The sequence below is a fragment of the Dama dama genome, chromosome 27, assembly GCF_033118175.1.
Source record: "Dama dama isolate Ldn47 chromosome 27, ASM3311817v1, whole genome shotgun sequence".
Taxonomy (NCBI): Eukaryota; Metazoa; Chordata; class Mammalia; order Artiodactyla; family Cervidae; genus Dama; species Dama dama.
Window position 1 is genome coordinate 29,744,315 of NC_083707.1, and position 19,795 is coordinate 29,764,109.

Here is a 19,795-nt window from a genome sequence, read left to right on the forward strand (position 1 = left end):
TGAGCCCTTTGAGGCTCTCAGCCCGGTGCTGTCCCCGGTGTGGGCTCCATTGGGTGGGTGGCTGAGGGACACACTGTCTTGGGAGCATGTGTTTTCCATCTCTCACCACCTGCTGTGGAGTTGCTTTGGCCAAAAAAGGCCATCTGCAGGGGAAGATTTCTCCTTCGTTTGTAAAGCCTGGTCCGGACCACTTGGTGGAGGCGGGCCCTTGAGCCTGGGGCCAAGGGCCAAGAAGCGGAGAAGTGCCTTCTTGGCCTTTCAGTGCAGAGCAGAATTAAAAGTGGACGATCCATGCTGCCCTCCTAGATCTGTCATTCATAATTTAAAGTGAGAACTTCCCTAGGGCTCTTGAATTCACTGCCATTTAAAAATAGCAAATAGTGTTCTGCTCACTCGTCTTTAGGCTGGAGATGTAGAAAGAATTCCCCTCTTCTGTGCTTCAGCGGTCTCTGCTCATTCATGGGCACCTCGCTGTGTCCTGAGCTGTCTCAGGCCTCTCCCAAGGCTGTTCTGCTGCAGTCCTCACCTGAAGGCCTTCGGCCCTTGGCTGGGGTCACCCAGTGGCCCGTCTCCTTGGCCTTCCCTGAAGACCACTGTCTCTGTTCTGGGTCCCAGCTCTGTAAACAGCCACTTTCCTGGAGAATAACCACCATGAGTTGTGGTCACACATCAAGATCAAAATACCCTGTGGTTTAGGAATTAAAGCCTCTTGATGTTAAAAACTACCTGCCCGCCTATAAAAACCCACCACACAGCACAATCAAGGCTGTAAACCACCAAGTTAAAAAACAGACAAGGCCCTAGGAAAGCACCCTTTCTCCTCTGCCCGGAGCCCCAGAACCTCTGAGACTGTTTTCTTCTCCAACATTGGATTCCTTTTTCACTCTTTCTCAAGGTCTCCAATTTGTACACAAAGGGCCGAAGTTTCTGCAGGGGCCCAGTAAGTGAGACATCTTCTCCCTGAACCAAGTTCTGAACTCAATGAAAGAGAAGCCAGAAGAGTCAACAGTTCTGAAAGGGAAAATCTCCCCATGGTGTTGATAAGATCTGGTTGGAGGGCCTGGCCTTTATCCTTGGGCTTTTCTCTTGCCAATGTTGAACCCCGGAATTCCACAGCCGGGCTCACCCAGTTGCAGGTGGTGCTGAACCCCCCTCCCCCACAAGTGCTGCCAGGGATCCATGAACTCCCAGCATGGAAAATGAGATCACCACGCTTGTTTTCTGTGGGCCTGCAACTCCCAGGTGGGAGGAGTAGGGGCCAGAGCCGGGCACCAGCTGCCCAGATTGTTCTTTCGAATTCAGCCTTCAGATAAGTTCACTTTATCCCTCTCCTCTCCAGGGCAGCAATTCACACATTTCTTGGTCACAGGACCCTTTTCCACTCTAAAAAAAAATCATTAAGTGCCCTAATGAGCTTCTATAATGTGGGTAATATCTATCGTTGTTTAGCATATTAGAAATTAAACTGAGGAAATTGTATCGATTTAATTCATTTAAACATATTAAACCCATTACCTATGTAACACAAAGACCAATTTATATGAAAAAATATAACTGTATTTTCCAAAACAGAACAGCGAAATTAGTGGGAAGAGTAGCCTTGTGCTTTTATATTTTTGCAAATCTCTAGTCTGGCTTAATAGAAGACAGTGGGTTTCCTGTACCTGTTTCTGCATTTACTCTGTGAAGGTGTCACACATCCTCCACCCTTTAGAAAACTCCACTTTACACTCATGAGAGAGAACATGCGTGTGTGTGTGTGCTAAGTCACTTCGGTCACGTGCGACCCTATGGACTGTAGCCCACCAGACTCTGCTGTCCATGGGATTCTCTAGGCAAGAATATTGGAGTGGGTCGCCATGCCCTCCTCCAGGAGATCTTCCCAACCCAAGTGTCAAATCCACGTCTCTTACATCTTCTGCAATGGCAGGCAGGTTCTTTACCACTAGCGCCACCTGGGAAGCCTGGAAGAGGTGAGAGAATTAGAAAAGTAGAATTCCTTTCACATGGAAAGAAGCTTCAAGAAGGGAAGAAGCAGTCCCCGTCTATGGGTTATACAGTGCAGTTGTTCAAAGACCAGACATAAACTACTCAAGATAACCTTAGGTGGGAAACAAATGCTAGTCTTCAGCCCCCCAAGTTGAACTTGGAGGTGCTGCTAATAGCTCTGTAACCTGTGGGTTAGCAGGCAGGACTTGTGGGCTGGCTTCTTCGTGTCTTAACCTTGGAGAACAACCTCTGGGCAGGGTGCTGTTTTGGGAACACATTCAGGAAGGACTTTCAACACTGACGTTATTGACAGAGCCTTCTTCACGGCAGCACATTTCTGGAAGCTGCGCTGTGAATGTGATTTTCTCCCAACAATAATGGTATAATTGGGTTGAGCTTATCTTATCAAGGACTTGGAATTAGATAAATCATCACCATGGCCAGCCATTCAAATTAAATCAGAGTTTCAGGGACTGGAAGTGTCGGTAACCATTTTTAAAAAGTGAACTCATGCTCCAGGTTTTATGAAACAGACTTAACTGTGTACATGGAGACCAAGGAGTGTGGGGTACAGAAAGTGTACGAAGAGTCTATCACAGGCTGTAATTATGCCCTTGTCACTGAAAATGAATATATTCACCATAATGAGTATTGGCTGATAATTTTCCACTTGTGCTTTTAGAAGAGTTTGTGGTTGGTTGTGGCAGGGAGAGGAGGGGATGGAGGGAATTTAGGTGACTTAAAAACAAGACATTTACAAAAGTTTGACCCGATGGCTTTTTGTCTCCGTTTTTTATACCGTGGTGAACAGAAACGTTTGAAATTATTCTATCAACATATTACAATCATATTTGAGAATCACAGTTTCAGAAAAAATTCATAGTAGTGGCAGGTAGATTTGTCACTTGGTCTTTATTTATTTTTTATTTGGCTCTATTTGGGTCTTAGTTGTGGCGTGTGGGATCTTAATTCCCTGACCTGGGTTCGAACACAGGCCCCCAGCCCTGGGAGTGCAGCATCTTAGCCAGGGAAGTCCCTGGTCTTAATTTGTATATTTAAATAGGATGGATGATTTCCAGCCATTAGCCAATGCCTGAGGATGCTTCCTGATGAGGTGTATGGTGGCGGGGGGGGGGGGGGGGGGGGCAGTGGCTAGCAGGGTCCCCAAAGCCTTTGTTATAGGTTTGAATATCACCACTAAATTGACTAGCTAAAAGACCTATGTCAGTTCCCTTTCAGTTTGAGCTTCTTTGCCCGCAAAATAGCACTAATAATAGTACTTTCTTTTTAGAGTTGTGAAGACTGTTAAGATACACGTGTGGAAAACATTGTAGCACCCTTCCTAGGTAGTTGATAAATATTAACCATCAGCAATATTCAGTGTATTTAGCTAAATGAATTCCCAAGTTGATTATAACCACAGTCTCTACTACTATTATAACCACATGCTCTACTACTTGATGGCATTTTGAACTTTGTGTATAATAAGCATGCTGCAATCTCTGCTGAATGGGGCAGAATCAATCACAGGCAAGACTGGCCACGTGAACTGGAATTGCTGTAGGCATTTCTGGAACTCGCAGTGGCGGCTGAATTGCCTAACTGCCTGAGCCACACTGTCTCATAGTAGTGGTAGACTTTTACAAGCCAAGTCAAGCTGTAGGTGTAGTGTTGTTATCCCTGCCATTAACCATCCAGGAAGCTTCCTGTCAGCTCCTGCTTGTCTTTCGGGACTCCATTCCACAAGGCCTGGGTGCCTAAGAATCCTCCCTTCACAGGGGCTGAATAGACTGGGGGACTGCAGAGACTTCTGTGTAGTTGTGGACTTGATCTTTCTATATATAGTCCTGAGATTTGATAGGTTCAGCTCCTGGAAAGTCCACACTCCAAACCACATCTCCGACAAGTCACTCTGATTTTTGTCCCTTGAGTCGTTGTACTGCGGTGCTGTCTTCTAGCTCAGAGTTCAGCATCAGCATGTTGTCAGGTTCCCGGACCAGACTATTTTCTTTGTCGTTACTTGGTTAAAAGAAGTGAAAATCAGAAAAAAATAAAATAAAAAGAAATCACGAGGTGGGTCACAGTGGGCAATGTTTTGGCCTCCATCAAGTATTCTTTGCACCTCAGCTGGTCTAGATCGTATCACGGAGGCCCTGTTCAAAATACTGTGCTCTCCCTGCAGGATTGCACATGACAAAATAAAAAATATTAGAGTCCAGGGTTAAATGTCTGTACATTTCAAGCATGTTTCCTGGGATCTGAAATTCAACATGTCATCAATGGCATGACTGACACAGAAAAATCTTTAAAGAGTGGCACTATCTCTTGAATAATCTTAACATAGCCTTCGCCCATCATGGATGGAATCCTGTGAAACGTAGAGAATCTGGCCAATGTAACTGTATGGTGATAAATTAGATTAAAAAAATTTTCAAAAATCAGTTATGTGGAATTGGTCTCGAAGAGTTCCATTATTCTGTTACCATGATGTCTTCACTTACTGTTTGTATTTGGGTTATGTTGTTTGAAGGACATACAGGTATAATAAAAGTATTATTAAAGCTGCCCCCTCTTCCATCACTATGCACCCCCACTCCACACATCACATCTTTTGAAAGGATTTTACTTGTTTTTCTTTTGTACCGTGTTTGTAAATGAATTTTTATTCTCTGTCACCTTGATTTCTTTTCAGTATTCTTCCTTCTACAAAATTCTTTAAAAATATTTCCCAGGTATTCATGTAGCAAAGAGATAAAAATTCTTCACATACACAAAAAAAACCAGTAATATCATGACAGTAGCTAACCCTTGTGTTATAGTGAATCAGGTGTTGTTTTTAAGCCCTTGATACGCTTCCTAGCCGACCTTTGAGGCTGGTACTATTATTAAGGAAGAAGCTGAGGTGAAGATGAGGTTATAAAGGCATGTCAAGGTCACATAGGTAGCAGGAGGGGAATTTAAACTATCAAGCAGGTTTGTTCAGAGCCCCTAGTCTTAAGGTATTACACACAGTCCTGCCTTTGTTTCCATAAAGAATAAGGGGAGCAGATACATAAAGTGAAAACTGGCTTCCAGCTTTGTGGACTGCGTTTTTTGTCTTTGTTTTTGACTGCACTGCGGGTCATGTGGAATCTTAGTTTCCTGAACAGGGATCGAACTTGAACCCTCTGCAGTGGAAGCACAGATTCCTAACTACTGGACTGCCAGGGAAATCAGATGGACTGCATTTGATCACCTACTTCTCAGTACTTTAATTGTTACTGCATTCTGACCATAGAATATCTGGAAGGGAACAACGAAGACCTCAGTATTAGGGGAGTGGGGGGGAACCCAAACATCCAGTTGATTATATTTCAGAGTTTCTGATAATCAGCAAAGGTTTTGGGTACGTAATCTTCAGAACCAGAAGGAAAAGAGAAAGCTTCCATTAGGCTTGCACTGCTTCAGATGTGCAGCACGGAGCCAGACACCATAAATGATCTTGATCAGAAAGAAGAGGGGGTGGGAGGATCCACCATGGCTTTGCAGGAGTGTTTTAAGAGCTTGGATTCAGGAGTGACTTGGAGGAAATTGGAAAACGGAGTCAGTGACCAAGGAAGACTATTAAAAAAAACAGCCCCGATAATAGGAACCTCAAAGAGTCATGGACTCAGCTCGAAAGCTCATGGTCCTGAGACTATGGGAAAAATATAATGAGAACGAAAAGCGATGTCATCTTAGGTTCAGAACCGGAACAGATAGACCGATCCTAACAGGCACACACAACTCCCCCACTGCCATTATGCTCCTTTCCTTTTAAGACAGGAGGTCGGTCTTCAGCCCAGGGAGAGTAGAATACTTGTAAGAGGAAATTGAAACACAAGATAGGGGAGCTGATCCTGCAGGCTCTGGGAGCAGCACTGAATGAGTTGGGAGCCTCTGGCCAGTGTGAATTTCGTGAATTTCCTCCCGGTGGGCTGGGAGGACTCGCCCACTGCTTTCATCTTTGAAGATTTGTGGAGAACTAGGGAAATTACTAGTGAACTGGGGATGGAATAATGTCCCAATTAAAAGAAAAGCCAAATTCAGAGGATGTGGTGATCAGATAAAGGAAGAGAGGACCCCATGCTGACCTGGGGCAGAATTCTCCAACCAGTAATGAGGACAGGTTGGCTGGAAAATTTCATTTTCAGATGTACACAGTGGCTAGGAGACAGCGTGAAATTGTTCAGAAGAGAAAAAAATAATTGTTTCTTTATTCTCTTTTGTGGTTAAGATATTCAACTTGGAGACTGGGGCAGAAAGGCAAGAATGTCCGTATGTGGAGTTCAGAAAGGATTGGGGAGACGGAGGTATTGGGTTGAATATGTGGCCCCCTCCCATTGCTACATGGGCACTTGTTATCCACCACATTATCCCCCAATTTATCCACCACATCTCTTGAGGTTACGTTTTAGTGAATCTTGGGTCAGGGCCCAGGAATCAGAAATTTTGGCGACTCTCCCGGATGACTTGCTATGCTGAGTAAGTTTAGGAATAACTGGGCCTTAGGACAGACATACCACGAGGTAGAGCCATGTTGTCATGAGAGTATTAATACTGTTATTAGTAATGGCTAATGCATCGAATAGCCAGTTGTCAGACACTATTCTAAGCGCTTTACACATTGTCTTGTGTAATCCTCACACCCACCCTCTGAGTGGGTGCTGTCTCATTATACACAACATGGGGAACTGGGACTTCTGAGGTGTGTGTGCTCAGTCATGCCTCACTCTTTGCGACCGCATGGACTATACCCTGCCAGCCTCCTCTGTCCATGGGGTCTTCCAGGCAAGGATACTGGAGTGGGTTTCCATTTCCTACTCCAGATGGGCAGGATTCAAACTCAGGCACTCTGGCATGTTGAAAACCTGAGCTGCCCCTCCAAGAGCCTGGGTAGGTGGGATGGACCGTGTCTGAGCATGCATCACGCCCTGTCTTTAGATTCTGAGCAGCATCGCTGTGAAGACATTAGGGGTGATGCAGACAGGAGTCATGACTAAATCTGGATGGAGTTATTAATTTATCGAGATAAAATCTTGGAGGGTTAAATGTAATTGCTGCCCCTTGGGGCCCCAAATGAGAGCCAAGAAACTGAAGCCACGACTCACCACTTGCCTGGTGGAAAAGCTCTGGGTTGTTTGGGTTGACTGCTCGCTCGATATAAATCAACAGGGCCTTTGTCTCTGCTGCACCTTTCGCCTGGGATGCCCTTTCCCACTTCCTTCTCTTTTCTCTTGGCAAATTTTTAATCATCTTTAAAGACAGCGCCTAAATGTCACTGCAGCTTCTTTGATTTCCACAGGCAGATTTATCATCTTTTTCTGCTGCTTTAGCACTTTGTTCCTGACGTTATAATTTTGCGATTAGCTTTCTTAGTTTGTGCCACTCATGTCCACGGTCACCCAGCTGGAAACACGGAGGAGGGCAAAACCTCCTCCCTCCTTCCTTCCTCCCTCCGTCCCACCCTTCCGCTCTGAGGCCCTGCCCTCACGGAGCCCGATGCATCATTTTTAACTGTCTGCATGTTGATGCAGTCACCCCTTTTCTCAGTCCTGCAGCCCCTGCCTGATTCACATCTGTGCCCTAACTTGTCCCCAACCTGTCACTCGTTGTCCCACCCATATACACACACACACGTTTCCCACGAAGCATCAGAGAGTTCTCTATCAAACACAGTCTGCCTGTGTTGGACACACTCGCCTGGTTCTCCCCAGCCAACAGAATAACCCCAAGCCCCCAGCCATCTCTGAGCTAACCTCCTCTAACTCACCAGCCTCAACTTTTGACTCCCTGCCTTGCTTCTTAGACTCCAGTGACACAGAACTCATTGTCATTCCCCAGGCAGTGTGCTGTTTCTTGCTGCCTCGTTCTGGCTCGAGCAGTAGAGCAGTAACTGCCTGGGATGGTTTCCCTGCACCCCATCCCCTTGCCTGGCTCCTCCTGGGATCCCTGGAGGCCCCCAGCTCCCTGCCCTGGGCTCTCTCCACCCCCCTCTGCATCCTGCTACCTCTGACTTGCCGCTTTCCGCTTTCTATTGCAATCATCTCTCCTTTGCTCTCACTTGAAGCCTTGAGCTTCTTAAGGGCAGGGCAATGTTTCCTTCTGTTTCTGGCAAGTAGACACTCAGTATATGTTTCTGCTAAGAATTGTAATTATTTGTCCTACTTGGCAAAAGCCTTCAGGGTTAGAATCTTGCCTCTTCCTCTTCCTGGAGGTGAGAGTCACCTTTGAGTGAGCATCTCTTTCTCACTTGTAAACTGCAGCTCTTTTCACTCCCCTCAGGGGGCTACTGTGAGAATTAAGGGAGATGGCCATGTTTTATAAAACTTAACTTTCTAGCCTAGGGATCCACAAATTTCAGTCTCGATGCCAGATTTGGGGCCAAGAATCTTTTTCAAGTTTTAAAATGCTTTTTAAAAAATCATGAAAAGAATACTACTTTTTGACACTTGAGAATTATATGAAATTTCATTATCGGTGTCCATGAATGAAGTTTTAGTTGAATGAGCAGAGCCACATTTATTCATTTACCCACTTTTGCCCTATGACAGCAAAGCCATAGAGACTCTGTGGCCTGAAAAGCTTCAAATACTTACTTTCTGGCCCTTTCCAGAAGCCTGGTGCTGGCTCAGCTGATAAAGAACCCACCTGCCAATGCAGGAGAGGAAAGAGATGAGGATTCGATCCCTAGTTCAGGAAGATCCCCTGAAAAGGAAATGGCAACCCACTCCCATGTTCTTGTCTGGAGAATCCCATGGACAGAGGAACCTGCCAGGCTACAGTCCATAGGGTTACACAGTGTGAGACACACTCTAGCAACTTAGCACTCACCTAGGGCGGAGGGCTCCCCAAGCAGCTCAGTGGTAAAGAATCTGTCTGCCAACGCAGGAGAAATAGGAGATGCAGGTTCAGTCCCTGGGTCAGGAAGATCTCCTGGAGGAGGAAATGGCAACCCACTCGGGTATTCTTGCCTGGAAAATCCCACAGACAGAGGAGCCTGGAGGGCTGCAGTTCATGGGGTCGCAGAGAGTCAGACATGACGGAATGACTGAACATACACGCGCTTAGGGCAGGTCCATTGGAAAACAAGACACTAGGAGTGGAGTTAAATAAGAGATGACAGACTTCCACTAGTCTGTAGATTTCATTGACCTCTGAGAGCTCAACCTAGAAAACCGCATGCTGCCCTGACCCCACCCCGCAGGATGGAGTGTGACCCTTGTTTGCTTCTGTCCTGCTCTCCCCTCTGCTCTCATCCACCTCCTGGGTTTGGATCCCCACCCTGGCCCCCATCTGTAGCAGGAGGACTGACGATCAAGAGGCCCCTGGCGCCTAGCCTATGGGTCACAGGTTTACAACACATTGGTCCAATTGCTGTGGTGAACCTGGGACTTCTCTTTATTTGTTATCGTCAGCCTAAAGAAAAGCTAACTAGTAGTGCTTACTCTGTGTCAGGCCCAGGATGAATGGCTGGATATCTGCAGCTGGCAAATAGCAAAATATCACTCAGTGTCCCAAACTTGATGATTGTTGAAAGCCCAAGTTCTTACTGATCAGAGAGCCCTAGATATTATCTCTTTATCATTTTGAAATATGCAGAGCAGGCAGGGTATATAGGAGATGATACATACATATCATTCTGTGCCTATGCGTACCTTCACATTTTACCCTGTTTGCTTTAGATTCTGTTGGAAAGAAATGAATTACGACAAATAAAATCGAAGCTGCCTGTAGGATTCTTTCTGGTGCTTCTCCTCACTCGCCTTCCCTGGGGTAGCCACTCTCCTAAATTTGGTGCTTATCAGTACCTTGTATATTTTTATATTCTTACTACATATGTATTACATTACCTTTTGAATTTAAGCCTTATATATAAAAACTGCCATCAGTCATGCTTTGGATTTTTGCTTTTGGTTTGTAAAGATTTAGACTGCAGTGTATCTTGGTACCAATCTGATTTTGGAATGTTTTATAAATAGATTTCTAAACTTACTAAAGATAATAGGCATTCCTAGGTTGATTTATAGTTAAATTTCTCTCTCAACCTTACATGAAAGTTAAAGTAACTGAGTATCTGTTTTGCGATGGAACCTTGTGGATAAATGTAGCTTTAATTCTTCCATTTTAATGCTATTTTCTCCTTGACTAAGTGAAAATCTTTTGGTCCACTATTGATGGGCGTTTAGGTAGTTTCTAGGTCTTGCAGTTACGACTGTGCTGAAGTGAACATTCCTACACATGTAGGCTAGGGCACCCGTGGGAGACTTTACCAAGAATATACCTGCAGGATATACTGCTGTTATCTTTACTAGAATTTTTCATGTTGACTGTAGCTGTATCCACTGATACCTCTGTGAAGGGGTTGATAGCTCTGTACCCTTGATTTGAGACAATCTCTTCTTGCCCATAACAGACTTAGTAATTTTTGTTACTTTGATGGGTCTAATCTAATATCTCCCTGTTGCTCCTAATACATTCTTGAGATTAGATACAGAGAGATTAGCAAAGCCCATATCCTTTTTTTCTTGTTTTTCTCAGATCTGAAAAGAACTGTTTACATTTTAGATCAGTTTGGATTCTTGCGACTTCAGTGTCTGCAACACTTCCCATGCATCACCCAGGAAGTCCTTCAATTGTGAATCTGTGTTGTATGGCTTCCTTCAGACAATTGCTTTGAGGTCTCTCTATCTCTGGGGTCTCCCTTTCTCCTTCCTCGCAATTTCTGGTTCTTCTCTGCAGTGCAGACTGCTCACAAGGCTGGCCCTGCAGCTTTTGAAGTTTAAGCCCCTCCTTAACTTTGAAATTAAGCTGCTCCCTCGGGCAGCTTCTGTCCACTCGCTTCCTCCTGTATTTGGATTTCCATCAGGGCCAGGTGAAGATTATTTCAAATAATTTATTTACTTTTAAATGAAGGATAATTGCTTTACAATATTGTGTTGACTTCTGCCATACATCAGCATGAATCAGTCATATAGGTCCCCTCCTTCTTGAACCTCCCTCCCACTTCCCCAAGATTTTTATAATTAATGCAAACGATGCCTGTGTTCTACTGAGGCTTAATCATCCTGTGATGATGTCAGTAGGAAGTAGGAAAGAAAGGGAAGTAGTGAGGAAATTAACTCAGAGGGGTAGGTGGATAGCACTTGGTATGACTGAGTTTTAAGCCTACTGGGTATGTGTGATGAGAGGGAGGAAGATGGCAAGAGATAGAAACTTTCTAATTGTTGAGTATAAAAAGGAAACATAATTGTATTAATCTTTATTTACATTTTTAATGTGTCCTTGCTCTCAAATTAGAGAAAAATACACTTTCCTTTTTTAACTGAAGGATAGTTGATTTACAATGTTGTGTTAGTTTCAGCTATACAGCAAAGTGATTCAGTTTATGTATTCCTTTTCAAACTCTGTTCCATTATAGGTTATTGACATTGCTAGTCACTCAGTCGTGTCCAACTCTTTGTGACCCTTTGGACTGTAGCCTGCCAGGCTTCTCTGTCCATGAGGATTCTCCAGGCAAGAATACTGGAGTGGGTCACCATTCCCTTCTCTAGGGCATCTTCCCAACCCAGAGACTGAACCTGGGTCTCCTGCATTTCAGGCAGATTCTTTACCATCTGAGCCACCAGGGAAGCCTATTGTAGGTTATTAGAAGATATTGAATATAGTTCTCTGTGCTTACAGTAGGTCCTTCTTGTTTGTCTGTTTTATATATAGTGGTATCTGTTAATCTCAAATTCCTAATTTATCCCTCCCCTGCTTTTCCCCTTTGGTAACCATGTTTGTTTTCTATGTCCGTGAGTCTAGAGAAATATATACCTTCAATTGCTTGGTTTTACTTGGTATAAAACACTCTGTACCCTGCAGCAAATACACCACCTGTTTTTTTTTTTTTTTTTTTTTAGTTCAGGAACGTATTGAAACAAACTTCATAGAGAATTAGATGAGAATATACAAATCAATATGCTGGAATGTGTACATTTTTTGAAAAGTTGAGTTAGTGATGGTGATCTATGGAGCCTCAAAACTCTCTGGCTGTCCTTTCAACCCCACTTCTCCCCCCTCAGCTTCACTTGAGAGTTTTTCATTCACAATGACCATTTTAATGGAAATGTTCAGTCCTGAGAAGATCCTGGAATGTGCATTATTTCAATTTTGCTGTTTAAGACAAGTGGGATTTGTTTCTTCTACTCCAGTTATCAAAAAGATTAACCCTTTGCCCTCTACGTTCTAATTGTAACCACTTCGAAAACAAAGGGGTTATTTGTACAAAATAGTGGGAAAAGCGAGGCTTTATGCCAAGTGGGATGTTTCTCCGTTGAAGGAGGTGGCGATCACAGCACACATTTTTTTCGTTGTGTTGCAGGCTTCCGTGGAGGCTTCTGGGGAGATCGCGTTATGCAAGACTGGATTTCCTGAAGATGTTTACAGTGCAGTCTTGTCCCGGGATGTGCTGGAAGGACAGCCCCTTCTCAATGGTATGACCTCAAAAGATACCTTTGTACATGCAGCACCAATGCTCTTGAAATACCGTTCACTGTTAAAAAGTCTCTAAATGATCTCCACTGTACAAGTATGAATTTTTCACAGTCCCTATAATGAGACTGTAGGGACTTTATTTTAGGATTACAGACGAGCTCATAAATCTCTTATGTACACAACTAGAAGGCTCCTGATCTCCTGAAAACCTCTTCCATTTTTCATTTATGGTGGAAACCATCACACAGTTAATTTTTTTTACCATTTTCTGCCTACATTTTACTCACAGTAAAAGATCATATTTACCAAATATCTGATTCTGCTGGTTTAAACATTATTTACAACCATCATCTACTTAATATTGCAAATCAAAGAATTGCTAAGACATATCAAACTAACATTTAGCAAAATTAAAATGAGTAGATTTAGCAGGTAAAAATCTCAAGGCAAAAGCATGAAATCTGTATTTTTATTATGCCATTGTTTATAGAAATTACTGGATAGCTGATTTAGTTGTAATACATGTGAATTTCCAATATAGACTCATCTCCTATCTAAATATGGATCAGATTCATTATATTGATGGATATCATATGAAAATTCTTGCCAATAAATCTAGATAAAATCTAAGTAAAAGTTGAAATCCAAAGCGAAATTGAAAGCCCCTTCTGTTACCTCTAATTGAAAGCAAATAAAATTTTGGTTAGTCATATTTTTATGGACTTATTTATCATTACACAAAATGTCATAGAAATGGGAAAGCAGGAAGAATTGAGTAGAAAGTTGTATTTAAATTCTAATTCCCCACAAATCGTGCATATATCTGAGGCTGTTTTAGATAGCCACTTTCAGAAAATCTGTGCAACCTCAACTAATTAATTGACACAGGCCTATAGCACACAGCCTTAATTGAAGACTCTCTGTCGCTCTGACAGACCTTTGTGGTATCATACTTAAGAATACCATAGACAGAGGACTTTGAAATGTAAATAGCCCCTTAGCTACTGAAGTTCCTTGTTGCCGGTTATCCTTTTATTTTCATTTCTGTTCTGATTGTGATTTGCTCACACATATGTGATCTTTCTGAAGTTATTTTTAAGACATCCTCCCATCCCTTTCTCATCACATGATATTTTTAATGAGTAAATATTAAATCAGTCTGTCTCAATGCTGAATTGCTCTCTCATTTAGTAGCTAATGGTTGATGCAATAGAGGTTTAATTCAAATCAAAGAGTATAGATTTTTTAAAAAATTTAATACAAGTCTCAGAGTTCTGCACATTTGTCATCTTCTTCAAATCTGTAAATTATTATGTGGCATCTTAGGACCTACCTATGTGATCTTAAGTAGTATTTGAATGCTGAAACATATTTTGATAAAATCCTAGAGAGTAATTTCTCCAGATCAAAAATTTCACTGGAATTGTTTGCATTTTTGCATTTTACTTTTGAGATTCATTCTTAAGTGGATAATTTCCTTCTCCTAGTTCCTTCTTCTAAAAGCTTGTTGAAATTTGCTGGTTAAGAATAAACATATGGTCTGTCTCTGGAAGCCATTGATTTAAGGTGAAATATGCTGCTATGCTGAATAGTTTTGAAAATGAAAGCCTGTTTTTAAATTATTAGATCATGTTGGTGATGAAACGTGGCATAACTGATTGCCAGTATCATTTCAGTATAACCTAGAAACTTGGGACTCTTCTAGAGTTGTCAATATAAAAGATTGAGAATACTTTTGACTCTGTGCCCTAACAATTGCTGGGAGAAGTCTGACATGACAGTCTCTGGTAGAATTTCTCCACGTTTGGTATACCTAGTTGTTATCATTTTGATCTTTTAGGCTTTCTAATAAAGCTCTTTCTCTTCTGACACATCATTACTATTTTTCTTTATCATTCATAAAATATGTTAACAGACACCAGCATCTTAATGCTTCAAACATAAGGTTCATAATATTGACTCATAAAAAAAACTATTCTTTTAGAAGAAGGAAGATTTTTGTGAAACATCACCACTGCTCTCTACAAGAGTGTTGTCACCACTTACGTGTATTTGGGAGAATCATTACTGAGAAGAATTTTCCCTTTTTTTTTCTTTTTAAAGTTTCTATTAATAACTGTTTGGAGTTTTTAGTGACGTGATAATCCAAAAGTGTCTGTGTACACTTAACCCAAATAAATACCAAGTCATAATTATGTTCATGAATTCTATGTTCTGTGCTAAGTGCATTCACCATGTATATTCTAAAGCTGAGAGTAATCTGTTGCTGGGCCAACCAGAGTGATCAACTTGGCCATGGTTTTGTGATCTATAGTGTTCAAGGAAAGAAGTAATTGTGCCTAAGAAATATGCAACAGTTTTCCAAGGCATTTGCCTTGTGGCAGGTTTCTGTCTTATTAAGGTTATAGTCTAAAAGCCTGTTGAAATTGCAACTGCTAACACTTGATGCTTCCTTTCGATTCCCCCTGATGACTTTTGGGGAGAGGAGGACCATTGTCCAAACATAAGTATAGAATGGTTTTGTAGAGTAGATTCCTGGTTCACTAGACTTTGTACAGAAGTTTAACTTTCAAGTGTATAAGTGCCATGAATAATGATTCTTCTTCAAACAGTGGAGTCACAATCTTTTTGAAAGTGCTTGAAAAACATGAAGCATTAGAGGGAGAGAGAAGATGTTAGAGTTATGTTAGGAAAGCTGGACTCTTGTCTAAAGAGCATTCTCTTCTCCCCACCCGCCCCTCCTGTTTTCTGCTGTTGTAATGAATTTCATAGAAAGAGTGGATCCAGTAAGCTAGTTCCATGCCTCCAATTTCTCTTCTGCTTTTCATCAGTGAGTTTTTGGTAAGATCATAAAGAGGGCAAAGGTATTTTGTGATCAACCTTCACATTTCCTATTATATCATTTCAAATATTTCCACTCTTTTGAAAAAAAAAGTTCAGTACTTTAAAAAAAAAAAAAGTGACTATCCAGGCCTCTGTTCCATTTTGTTAACAAAACCAGATTTTGCTTAACTGTGCCTCTATTTTTGAACTTACAGGTTGTTTCCAATTTTTCTCTTATACATATTGTGCTGCTATGGAGATTCTTTTTTAGCGAACTTTGATTTTTCTTTACGGATATTTTCTTTGGGGATTTGTGTTCAAAAGTAAGATTCCTAGGCCAAAGGTAATGGACTTTTTTTTGTTTGTTTGTTTTACATTTTTGTAGAACTCTTTTCATGGTTAAAAGTATGTTTGTTCTTTATTCCATCCTCATAACCACTGAATTTTACAATGTTTTTCATTTTCCTACTTCCCCTAAGATGAAAAACATTCCTTTTCTTAAATCCCATGGTACCCTCTGGGTTTGCCTTTTGTAAGTTAGGATCAATTTTAATATGTTTAGGTCATCATTTTTGCCTTGCATTTTTCTATTCTGTTTTAAAAGCGTATCTTGCCAACCTCTTCATTTTATAGATAAGCAAATTGGAGCTCAGAGAGATATAGGCTTTTCCCATGATTATACAGTGCTTTAGATTGTTAGCTACAAATTTGGAATTAGAACTCAGGTTTCTGATACTTAATTTAGTGATGATGCTAATGATGATTAAAGAAAAAAACATTATGGAGTAACACAGGGAAGAATATGAGCTAGCCTACCTGTCCATGTGTCTTGTGACAAGTCTATCTTAGAACTGGTCTTTATTTCCCACTTAACACCATGGCTTTTGTGTTATTAGACATATTTGGGAATTGGTGACTCTAAGGCAGGGCTTGCTTGGTGACTCAGACAGTAAGGAATCTGCCTACAGTTCAGGAGACCTGGGTTCTATCCCTGAGTCAGAAAGATCCCCTGGAGATGGGAATGGCCACCCACTCCAGTAGTCTTGGCTGAAGAATTACATGGCCAGAGGAGCCTGGCAGGCTACAGTCCATGGGGTCCCCCTGTGATTAAAAAATACCTCCTGATGATTGTCACCATGAGTATTTTTTGTGCATACCTGTTTACAAGCAGAAATTTAGGGCTTTTGAAAATAACATTTAGTCTCAAATATTTAACTTACACTCCACTGAACTAGAAAGAATCTCTTGTGGTAGCACATTACTTGAAAATAAAATAACTGAAGTCATAAATTTTCATTCTGTCACCAACGTTGCATCTGACACTAGGAAATAACAACCACACTGCAACATCACAGAGCATCTAGGCTGTTTTTAGTGTGGATGTTATGAGTGATTTTCCTGTATGTTTTACACTGGTGGTCTGTATGCTTAGACATCTCGCTTAAGTAAACTCCTCCGACTCTGGTCAACATAAATAGCAACCTGCAATTACCAAGAAGCTCGTCAGTAATGCATTCAGACTCACCAACTCTGGGCAGCCCATGATGACTATTTTCAACTAGATAGAATTTGATTTAAATTAGTTTACTTACTGACTGAGGCTCCTCTCTGCATTAACACTCTGGGAGGAAGCTGTCATGTGGTATCTTCAGATATCAGTACTGATATCATTTTTATTATTTAGTAGGACTATACAACTGCACTACTTTTTAAAAAAAATAATCTGACTGCTCATGTATGATATGCATTACTTAATTTGGGAGTCAGCTATATCTCAAGCAGGTCTTCTTTGTTCCAGGCTTGTACTAATATGTTAGGAAACCTTGGCTTTTGTTTTTAATTAGCCTTTTTCATTTTGACAGATCTTTTTTTTTTATTGTTTTGTGTAAATGTCTTAAGATACTCAAAAGGTAGGGTTAGGAGCGTCTTGTTTATACAGCCTTTTGCTAACTTTATGTGTGTGTGTTAGTCATTCAGTTGTGTTCAACTCTTTGCAACACCATGGACTATAGCCCACCAGGCTCCTCTGTCCATGGGATTCTCCAGGCAAGAATATGGAGTGGGTTGTTATTCCCTACTCCAGGGGATCTTCCAACCCAGGGATTGAACCCAGGTCTCCGTATTGCAAGCAGATTCTTTTATCATTTGAGTCACTGATTTCCAATTGTGAGAAAAAGGTGTTAAGTTTCCAGATGGTTCTCTTGGATATTGATGATAGGCTCTTAGGAGTTACAAATGAAACACAGCCATGTAGATTCTCTAGGGTGGAGAGCTTTTATTTTTAATACCTTGTGGCAGCTATTTTTTAAGAGCTATTAGGAATATAGTAAGATCAACCTAAGAACTAAGAAATTTCATCCTTGTTCTCATCATAACCATTTAGACTTTATTTAATACTTGGCATTCTTTTATATCCCTTTTGATGTGATGTGTTTTAGGTCTAGGTTTCTTAATGCAATCCTACAAACCAAGATAAGCCAGTTTGGGTGGTCACTTCTTTGTTTTAAGTCCTTTTGCAGTTATTTATAGCCTTCAGTAATTTGGAGTAGCTGAGGTCTGCTGTCTCACAAAGTAGCAACCAGATCTGTGTTGAAGAAAGTCACACTTCACCTATGCAAACGTGTTAACAAGCAGGCACTGAATGGTTTAAATCTGCCCTCCTAAGATCTGAGGGCCCCTTTCTGTCAGTCCTTTTAGGCTAAATAGTAAGCCTCTGGTGGGGAGTAGAAAATAAACACAATAAGTAAGATTTACTTTATGTTAGATGCTATGAAGAAAAATAAGACAGAGAAGGGAAATTGGAAGAATGTGTGGTTTTGTTGTTTAAATAGGATGGTCAGGGGGAGTGTCATTGTATGGGAGACATTTGAGGAAGAATTGATATTGCAGGTGGTTCAAGTACTATAGATAACTGGGAGAGGAACATTCAGAATAACAGCGAACTGCAAATGCAAAGGCTATGTAACATTTGTGTATCTTCTTTGAAGAAATGTCTGTTCAGGTCCTTTGCCCATATTTTAATTGTTTGGTTCTCATTTTAAAAGTTTTTTTTGTATATATTCTGGATACTGGATATTTATCAGATAGATGATTTGTAAATATTTCTCCCATTCTCTAGGCTGTCTTTTCATTTTCTTGATAATGTCCTTTTATGCACAAAAGCTTTTGACTTTGACGACGTACAGCTTACCTGTTTTTCCTCTTGTTGCTCTTGCTTTTGGTGTCACGTTAAGAAACTGTTGCAAAATTCAAGGTCATAAAGATTTATTCCTATGTTTTCTTCTAAGATGTTTTATGATTTTAGTTCTATTTAGGTCACTGACCCTTTTTGAGTTCATTTTTGTATGTAGTAGGAGATAGAAGCCCAACTTTATTCTCGGAATATATTTTGGCAGTCGAGCTGGCAAAGTTTGATGGATTGGATGGGTGGTGTGAGGAAAGAGGGGTCAAGGATGACTCTGTGATATTTGGTCCAAATCCTGTGAAGAATGTTAGTCACTGTGACGGGAATAATCAGGAGTTGGTTTGAGTGTGTGGAGATGAATGTCAAAGATAAATGAAGACATTTTGATATAGGTTTGGGGTTTAGTGGAGTGGTCTGGGCTGCAGTGTGGGTAGTTCTAAGTGTATGAAGGACAGTCATGACCCACGGTGAAATCACTAAAAGGATTTTCACTAAGTGTGAGGTAGAGCCCAAAGAAAGAAAGAAATGGTTTCATATGGAGCCTTTCAGCACTCTGGGATGAGGAAGTCAGGATTAAGAGGCAGAATGGAGGTAAACAAGGTCCCACTGTATAGCACAGGGAACTGTATTCAATATCCTGTGATAAACCATCATGGAAAAGAATATGATTGTCTGTATAGATATTTATATGTGTATAACTGAATACTTCGCTGTAAAGTAGAAATTACCACAATGTTGTAAATAAACTCTACTTCAATAAAATAAGTTTCTTAAAAACCCCAAAGATTGGTTTTATGCCTTTATCAACACGATAGTGGGCATTTCCTGTAAAATATTTGGATATTTTTTGAGTAGGGTCTCAGATGTTTGGGATACATGGCTGTTAAAATTTTATACAGGAACTGTTTCATCCCTTTACAGTTTTGATTTCTTAATTAAAAAAAAATATGGCTATGCTGGGTCTTCGTTGCGGTATATGGCCTTGGTTGCCTTGCAGCATGTGAGCTCTTAGTTCCCTGACTAGGAATCAAACCTGTGTCCCCTGCATTGGAAGGAGGATTCTTAATCCTGGACCACCAGGGAAGTCCGCTATGATTTCTTGTCTTAAAGATACGATTCAAAAGGCAAAAGACAGAGAGGTAATGAAGACTGAGAAAGAGTGAGCAGAGAGAGTTAGGAGAAAACTCAGTAGGATGTGGTACCTTCAAAGGCAAGTGAAGTTGTATTTCAAAGGAGGGAGTGACCCTCTGTACCCCATGCTACTGAAGTGTCAGCTCAGATGAGGACTGAGAATTCACCATG

The 19,795-nt window shown here is 41.2% G+C and overlaps 1 protein-coding gene across 1 annotated transcript in view; it reads left to right on the top strand.

Annotated features, from left to right (window-relative positions):
* The window catches only part of CDH2 (cadherin 2), a 253,176-nt gene that overhangs the window by 27,452 nt on the left and 205,929 nt on the right, over nucleotides 1-19,795 (top strand). Inside the window, exon 2 of the mRNA XM_061130793.1 lies at nucleotides 12,374-12,485. Within this exon, the coding sequence (XP_060986776.1) occupies nucleotides 12,374-12,485 (112 nt within the window). The remainder of the gene's footprint in view (nucleotides 1-12,373; nucleotides 12,486-19,795) is intronic.